The 9,080-nt window shown below is 36.3% G+C and overlaps 1 protein-coding gene across 1 annotated transcript; it reads left to right on the plus strand.

Moving 5' to 3' along the window:
- Nucleotides 1-495: 495 nt before the first annotated feature.
- On the plus strand, nucleotides 496-7,171 carry ptger1b (prostaglandin E receptor 1b (subtype EP1)). Its single transcript, XM_046865756.1, has 3 exons — nucleotides 496-822; nucleotides 2,048-2,939; nucleotides 5,517-7,171. The coding sequence occupies exons 2-3, from the start codon at nucleotides 2,091-2,093 to the stop codon at nucleotides 5,781-5,783; spliced, it is 1,116 nt and encodes a 371-aa protein (XP_046721712.1). The 5' UTR covers nucleotides 496-822; nucleotides 2,048-2,090; the 3' UTR covers nucleotides 5,784-7,171.
- Nucleotides 7,172-9,080: the final 1,909 nt, after the last annotated feature.

Raw genomic sequence — 9,080 nt, forward strand, 5'->3', positions numbered from 1 at the left:
GACACATTAGGTCAAAGTTGAAACTCAAGTGTTAAAATCCATGCATTAAGGCAATTTATGCTCATTGGGCTCAAGTGGCTAGTTCAATGAGATAATAACGATCACTTTAATATTCTTAATAACTTAATAAAAAAATGTCAGAAACAAAGAGTGGCTTGTAAATTTTTTCCCCTCAGAATAAAAATACATGCATCACAAACACATTGTTCTCATAACACACGTATATATATATATATATATATATATATATATATATATATATATGTGTGTGTGTGTGTATTCATGCAAGTGCATATGACAAAAAACCTATGTTTTTATTTTACTAACCTAATCTATTTCCGGTTTGAAGATGCTGCTCAAAGTTTAGCTCTATTACTATTTTTTTTCATAGTATTTCGATTATGCATGCCAGGACCATTAGTGTGTAACAGCACTACTCATTATATATAACGTGCTTCTGCTCAGCTGGTATAAAAGCGCTCGAGCTCGTGACGCTGCACCTCATTGGACAGCGCGCGCGGCTCGAGCACGAGCACGAGCGCCGAGGAGAACCCGCTGAACTGTTCTACTGAAGGTTCGTTTGTGGATCGCGCTGTTTGAGAAGAAGCAAAGATTTCCCCGAAAATGAAGATCGCTTTACAGAGGAGAACGCTTCGTTCATTTCCCAATGCATTTTTCTCCAGAAGATGGACTTTATATAACGGATTAAAGAAAATCGGACATTATTAATTTATTTTTATTTAACAACAGAAACACGGTGGGATTTTTGTTCAAGTTCTTGCAGGTGGGATGAAGTTTTGGACTTGATTAATATCACAAATGGTAGGTTTAAATAGATTTTTCATTACATCTGTCAGATCATAAGATACAAGCGATTTCTGGATACTTACCGGTACAAATGTGCACTCTATAAAATAAGCAAACAAACAAATCAGTGGTGAAACCGAATTACACCATTTCGTAATTCTGAACAATGTCTAGACGTCACTATAAATTGCAATAATTTTTCAGTGCTTAATCTAAACAGTTTCTTGGACACTTGGACACTTAAGAGCCTACATACCCTTTTGGTGTGAGGCATCATGCTGGTTAACTGCCTTAAATATGTTCCTATAGCTGCTCGTAGTAACAGAGTTTTAACAGTGCAGACATCTGTTTGCAAAGACACAGCGAGTATTCAGATCTGTTATTGTAAATGTAATTTCAGAGAGTCCAGGTTGTACTCTGTAGCAAGGCACTGAGGTGTTGAAACTTGTTCAGCATTTTTGACTGATGGCCCGATAGCAAGCACGAGATGTTCCAATAGAGTTTGGATTTATATGGAACAATGAAAATGATGAAACAACAAGATGAAAATTGATACTTTCAAAATTAATTTAAATGCATGTCTTACAGTATTGAAATGAACACTCAGTTCAAAAAGGTCTAAGAAATATTGTATTACATGCTTAAATATTACCCCCAAAGCAATACATATAAAAGAATAATCTACCCTATATAATGTGACTGTTCAGTCAACCGTGGGGACGGGAGCTGCCTAAAACTTGAGAAACTTCTTTTGAGAAGATGAATCTGTGGAGACCTAAAGTTACTAGGTTACAGTGAATTACAATATTCTCTTGCAACAAATATGTAGCCCTGATGTGTGGAGAAAAAAAACCCTGTGAGGCTAACATTTAAGATTCATGCTTTATTAATCTTTTTATTTAGCTTTAATCTAGTTTGTTAAGAAGAAATAATTCTTGAGGGAAAGACGTAGACGTAGGTGAATTTATGAACGTGGAAAAAATGCAAATGCAAACGCAAGATTGCAGCAGTTTCCTGACTGTGTCTTGGTTGGTTAATTTTTATATAATTTTAAAGCAAGGTTCATCAACTTAACACTTATTTTCACAAAAAAAAAAAAAAAAAACGAATGAATGTAAGACAATGAATGGTGTATTAAAAAGCTGTATAATCGAATTACCTAATCTTACTGAACGACTCGGTTTCAAACCCTGCTGCTGGGATTGTGTGTTGATCTTGTGCTGTTCCTTTTTTTCCCTAGCTGTGTTTTTCTTGAGATTCATAACTTCACTCTCATTGTGGAGATGTTATCACTGCACCACTGCAACTTCTCGGGGCCCAGTGCCATATCGCCCCTCTTCAATCAGACCCAGGCTGTGGTGGAAGTAGCAGCCGTCAGTCATAAGGACAACCTTACTACCAGCGCGACCCATAACCCTGTGGTTGCTGGCCTTTCCATGACTCTGGGTGTCCTGTCCAACATCATAGCACTTTTCATCTTGGCCAAGGCATATGCACGACTGCGTAGACGTTCAAAGGCCACCTTCCTTCTCTTTGCCAGCTCGTTGGTGGCCACAGACTTGGCTGGTCATATCATCCCTGGTGCTGTTGTGTTACGCTTTTACTCGAACGGTGTGGGGCCGAGTCCTCCTACCCATACTGATGCCACTTGCCAGTTCCTAGGTGGCAGTATGGTTTTTTTTGGCTTGTGTCCACTTTTTCTGGGCAGCGCAATGGCAGCTGAGCGTTGCCTGGGTGTCACACAGCCCCTTCTACATGCTCGTCTTGTCTCAGGGACTCGCACCAAGCTGACCTTGGTGCTAATTTGGCTGGCAGCACTTGCCGTGGCCTTGCTGCCTGCTTTCAGTTTGGGAGAATATATCTATCAGCACCCAAGGACCTGGTGTTTTATGAAAGTATTAGGGGGAATTACAAACACAGATGTGGCCTTCATGCTGTTATTCTCAGCACTTGGATTGGGCTCACTAGCCATGTCCTTGGTGTGCAACACGATTAGCGGCATCACCCTGGTGCGTGCACGGCTGCGCAGAAGGAATTGCCACCGCAGGACAGCAAAATCGCATGATATAGAGATGGTGGCGCAGCTCCTGGGAATCATGATCACGTCCTGCATTTGTTGGAGCCCCCTGCTGGTAAGTTTGAGTAGCTCTAGAGTTGTGTGATCTACATACACAACAGCCTAGAATGTATTGTTTACCGTATTTACACAATCCTACTTATACATAAAACCAGATAATGAATTTCATTAAAAACCAACCGAAGAAGATTGTACAACTAACTAAAAAGACAGGACAACTAATACAAACAGATTTTTGAAATACCACACTAAATACAGATGAGCACATAGACTGCATTTACATTTGAACAATTTTTATATATTTTGATCCTGCCTGTTTATATATAAGTATGATACCATATGGGAATCAAATGATGAGATCGATCTACCTATCTATCTATCTATCTATCTATCTATCTATCTATCTATCTATCTATCTATCTATCTATATATAAAACCTCAGTGGAGTCTATCCCATAGATGTGGAAAGTAATCTTATCTAAGAACTATACAGAAATATCTGTTGTTAATTGGATGACATCATTGCATAAAAGTAGAAATTATTTTTGCATTTACATTCCAGAAATAGACACTAAAATTGAGAACGTTAACAGAATCTACTAACATGACTTGTCAATCAGTGCTCCATAGCAAAAAAAAAAACAGTTCGTGTGAAATAACGGGCAGTTTATTTGGCATTCTGTAACCATGTAACAGCGTCTTTGATTTTTTATGGAACTTTATCTGGAAATGTGGTCATCTAATTTAAAAGGGATCTAAAGCGTAGAACTGGCAATGAAATAACCAGTTAAAAACAAGAACATCTAAAATGATATCACTGTGATAATAAATATCTAGATGCCCAGGGGGGTACTGGTTTCCCATCTTTGAGTTCTCTTGCTTTGTGACCAGTTTTAACAGGGTTTTCTACTTATCTTGCAATATGTGAAGATTACCAGACTGAATATCTATTTCCAGTTACTGATTAGAACACACTCTGGTGGAATGCATGTGACTCATCACCGAGTGTGTGCAAAGGATTTATAGGATTTGCCAGACCACTAACAAGACACCTGGCTGAATTTTTTAATGTTTGATTTAATAGTTCTATTGCACTAAATGTGCTGCCGAAAGGAATGCATTATTTATTTATCATCTACAAATTAGGGGCTAAATGTGTAACTATGACTAATATTGAACTATTAGTAGGCTGTTGTTGTCTGTTTAGATTGGAAAGTAGCAAGAGTGTTTACTTATCCTGTTGTTACCCCACACTGTACATGGTGTTTTCTTCTCTGCTTTCAACACACCCCCTATAAGCTCAGCTAACTAACAAGACTTTCATTCATTTAAAATGACTGTGCTTGAGCAGTAAAAAAACACTAGAATGTGCACCAATGAAGTATTTCTAGGACCAGGTTCAGGAAACACTGACTCATAAGGTTAACTTTTTTCTTTCCAAATGTGTTTGTTTTTAAGGCTTTAGTAGTAGTCGACTTTTAATGTGATTATTGTCTATCATTTAATATCACTTTGTTTCATTTACTGCTGAAACTGTTAAAACTGGCTGAAATTAATCCTTTTTGTTTTAAGGATAGAAATCACCCATTACACTATGTGGCTGAAGATATGTGGACACCTGAAATTGAAAGCACACAATTATGTGTCATTGTGTGCTCTTTGCATTATATTATATGCATAGTCTCGATTCAGTGGAACTAAGCAGCCCAAAATCTTGTTTAGCATGACCATGCCCTTTGCACAAAGTGAAATCCTTATAGATAAAGGTATAGTAACGGCCTGCCCAGATTACTGACCTCAACCCTACTGAACATCTTTGGGATGAACTGCAAAAAATATTTAAAGGTCTTCTCACCTGACTTTACTAAAGCATCTGGGGCTAAATGGTCAAATACCCACAGTCATACTATAACATCTAATAAAATATGGAGGTTATTACATCAGCATAACATGTCTGCACACTTTGGCGATATAGTGTACTTACTTGCTCTTTATTTTGGTTTATTTTTAAATCATAATTAAAACATGTTTTCCCACTTAATGTTATATACACATGGTGTATAATATACTCTGTGCCATTTACCAATTTTCAAATATTCCGTTTGTCACCTTGTGCCCACTATAGATTTCAGTTTTCTTTTTCATAACAACTATATCTGGTTGTTTGTGTTATTTCAGCCTTCCTATGTGCTCAAACCAGTTCGGCCATTCTTCTCTGTTGATTTCCATCAAGGAATTTTACCCCGTTTGTTTAGACTGCTGTAGATTGCGTGAAAATCCCAGGGTTCATACAATTTGTACGATATTCATACCAGCCTGTCTGGCACCAAAAACAACACGCTCTAAGCATACATTCTGCTTGATAAGAACATTATCCAATGCTCTTGAGTGTGATGCTTATGTTCAGACAGGATTGAAAAAAGTTCTTTATTTATTACCCTAATTATTTTAACAATTAGTGTAAAAAGAGATTGAGACAGTATTACATTTATTGTTATCTACTTTAAAATAATAAAAAACAACAGAATATTGGCTTTATGTTTAAATAGGGCCAAATTGACTACACACAAGTATATGTGGCTTATGGTTTTCCACCACAGTCTAATGAGCACTACTATGTTCTGTGTTACAGATCTTCGTCTTGATGTCAGTCACAAATCGCCACAATGGTTCCCTGGAGGAAGACATGTACTTTAAGAACCTGATGGTAATGGGTGTACGCCTTGCCTCATGTAACCAGATCCTGGACCCATGGGTGTACATCCTGCTGCGGCGAGCTGTCCTCAGAAAGATCTATCAGCTTACCACGGGCCGTAATGATACGAGAGGCAGTATTTTCCGCCGCTGGGAGATCAGCTCTTTACAGAGCTCTGAGAAAAACACCATCAAACGGATCTAACAGAGAGGATGACAAAAGATGGTCAATATGATAGACAGCATCTGAATTGTATTCATGTGCTGTACAGTGTCTGTGCCGTGTGCATCTGCCAAAGCAGATGAAGTGAGAATATACAGAATCTGAGGTGTCACTGAAAAGTTTTGGTCCTGAGTTCAAATTACAGGACTGCCACTGAGACACACACTACATTTGCAACAGCAAAATCTTTATGGATAAATAAAAATGTTTATCCAGAATTCTGCCAAAGGTTTAGTCTCACATTTGTTTTTTATAATGACTTTTCAGTCCCTTGACTATAGAGGCCAATGTTGGTCTCAACAAATGTGAAAATTTGCATTTTATGGACATGGAGTCGTATGCTTCCCAAAATGTCCCTAACATGCAAAAGAGGACACGTTAAGGGACTGTGACTAGTTATTATTATCATAACGGTGTAAGTACAGTTATGAAAATATAAAATGAATATCATACTTAATATAAAGTTTATATAAAGCTAATAAAGTTAATATCAGACATGCTTAATAAAATTCTTGAAAGAATGAATGACCTTGACTAGATCTGATCCATATAAAGAACATTTCAATTGAAACACTTATATTCATTCAAAGATGTCTGCAGTTTTACCAAATATTTCCATTCACATGGATATCTGGAAGCTTAACAGAAGTTGACACTAAATTGGAAGATGCTTGTCTTTTTTCAAGGTCTAAATATTGTAAATATACTTTTAGTGACAAAGTAATGGCCGAGCTTTTACTTGAAGTGTATTCACAGTGAGATGTTTATATGTCTGTATTTATTGCTTGTTTTGTTTCCCTAATTATGTGACCTGAAAAATTATCTATAAAATGTATTGAATGTAAGAAATGTGTTATGTTCTTTGGTTTTTTTGTTTGTTTTTTTTTGTTTCCCACGAGTGTCAAATGTTTCACACAAACAAACATCAGGAAATCCTTTCAGGCCATAAATTAAATGGAAGATATGTTGAGGATAGTTACATACAGCAATTGTGCAGTCATTCAGTGTGGTCTGAACTAGTAGTATGAAGTAAACAAATTTTAAACAAATGTCAAATCTCAAATATATACATTTCTTGCCTCCAGAAAGTAAAAAAAGGAAGAATTTGTGTTGCTTTTAAAAGCAAACAGAATTGATAGTATAGGTTCTAAAAATCATATCTTAAATCTGATGAAACATGCTTTCAACTCGGGTAACCAACTGCATGCAGTTTATTTTGGTTTGCAGCTAGATTGTTTGTGTGTGAACACATATGCACAGCACTGTGTGATTGACTGGCATCTGAAGTAAATTTATTCTGTTTCCCAGTGTTACTGGAATTTGCTCTGAATCAACTCAACCCAGACCTGAATAAAGCAATTACAGGATGATGCCCTGCCCTGTGAACTACCTATGACAATGTGAAACGTATTAAATTGAATCAAGCTAACCATGTTTACAAACCTTGACACTGGCTTTAAACCTTTAAGTACATGTTGAACCATATACCTGCTGTATTTGATCCAGATGTGGATAAAAATGCTAACTAAATATCAAGTCAGTGTGTGTGTGGAGAGTTAATAGAGATGTTTTATTATGCTTTTTATTATGCTTCACCGCCCCCTGCTGTCTGTAGGTAGCACGAGGATAGCTCAGGGGGGTCATATCTAAATGTAACACAGATCTTCACAAGGTCAGATCAATAACTACTGACTAAAAATTCTGTCATAAGTTCATGAATAACATTGGACTAAACACTGAATTCCTTTTAACTTTTTTTTAATGAATATTAAAATTAGTAATAGCAAGACTACATAAAATGTATATAAATAACTAAAATGTTCATAAATTATGCAAAATGTGAAGCTGATCATTCTGAGCACTTTATTGTGTGACCTTTCTTCCCACTTTATGCACTAGTGTCAGGCTAACAGACTATAGAATGCAACTTATATTACCGTTTCAATGAATTTCTTACTGTAAGAAAATATTTAATTTTCCAATAACATATTGCTAGGTATAGCAATATTTTTTATGATGTTATATCCTCCATACATAAAGAAAGTGGGGGAAAATTTAATTGTCAAACTGGTTCAGGAAAAAAGGCAATCCGGGTGGGGGATGTAACATTTATGCAAACCTTGATGAATCCCTCTTCCATTGGTCTCAGTAGGATCCAAGTGGAAGTGCTTCTTTATTGTTGCAGCTGCGTGTTGAACAAATAAAACTCCTGTTCATCAAGAAAAGACAAATTCGCATCAATATTAATCTTTGAAGCAGTGTTAGGGTCATGGATGAGACTTTTTCCCCACTATCTAGCAACAGAATGATTTATATGGTAAACCCAAGTATGACCCATATGATTGTCTGTCTACAATCCCATGCAATTTCCTACCCAGCAACATAAATTGTATACAATTGCATCAATTTGCCAAGATTCAAAAAACAATTGCATTCATGCAGAGGATTTCAATGAGAAAAGGATTTTTTTTTTTTGCCCCAACGAGACTAGTGAGAAGTATGTGGCTATAATTAAGGGTTTAAATGTTGACATTATGAAACAAAACATCAGTCTCATGGATACTGAATAAGAAGCGCTCACTTTTGAAAAAACAAGAGTACTGGACTAGTCTGTAGCTCATTTTATAGCCTAGGTTAGATAACAGTCCAACTAATCTTTAATTATTTGCTAGAAGATTATGATTAAAACATAAAAACAAATCTTAGCCTCAAAATAGTGTTTATACAAAAATAAAGAGATAGCCAGTGGTGGACAATAACCAAGTAAATGTATTCGTTAGTGTACTTAAGTACAGATACAACACAAGGCTACTTTACTGAAGTATTTCTATTTGGGGAAACTTTAACTTCACTTAACTTCAAAATAAAATCTCTTACTATTTACTCAATTACATTTATGGAAATCAGTTCTTTTTTTTATTCATGAGTGGATAAAAACTGTCAGGTACGCAGCAAAGCACCAATCAGGGTAGAGATTGCGCTGTTTTGAACTTGTTTTGATTGGTGCTTGGTGGTATCTTATCAACAGTTCAGCATCCGTTCAACAGCAAGCAGAACATTTTGAGAGGAATAAATGATGAAGAAACTCCTGACTCGAACTTGCCACAACACCCATGTCCTTGTGTGAAATTTTTTAAGTAGCTGTAGAAATTTTGGGCTCATGATTATTTAAAGAGATAAAGTGAAAGTTTAAAGGGAGTTCTTTTGAAAAGTTACTTTTACTGAAGTAATATTTTACCTATTGTATCTTTACTTTTACTCAATTACATGGTTTGTGTA

The sequence above is a fragment of the Silurus meridionalis genome, chromosome 14, assembly GCF_014805685.1.
Source record: "Silurus meridionalis isolate SWU-2019-XX chromosome 14, ASM1480568v1, whole genome shotgun sequence".
Taxonomy (NCBI): Eukaryota; Metazoa; Chordata; class Actinopteri; order Siluriformes; family Siluridae; genus Silurus; species Silurus meridionalis.

What these genes read in the sequence shown, in the direction of transcription:
- ptger1b (XM_046865756.1), top strand. Translation starts at nt 2,091, where the DNA reads ATGTTATCACTGCACCACTGCAACTTCTCGGGGCCCAGTGCCATATCG. An exon ending in TTTGTTGGAGCCCCCTGCTG is followed by an intron (nt 2,940 to 5,516) that starts GTAAGTTTGAGT and finishes TCTGTGTTACAG; the next exon opens with ATCTTCGTCTTGATGTCAGT.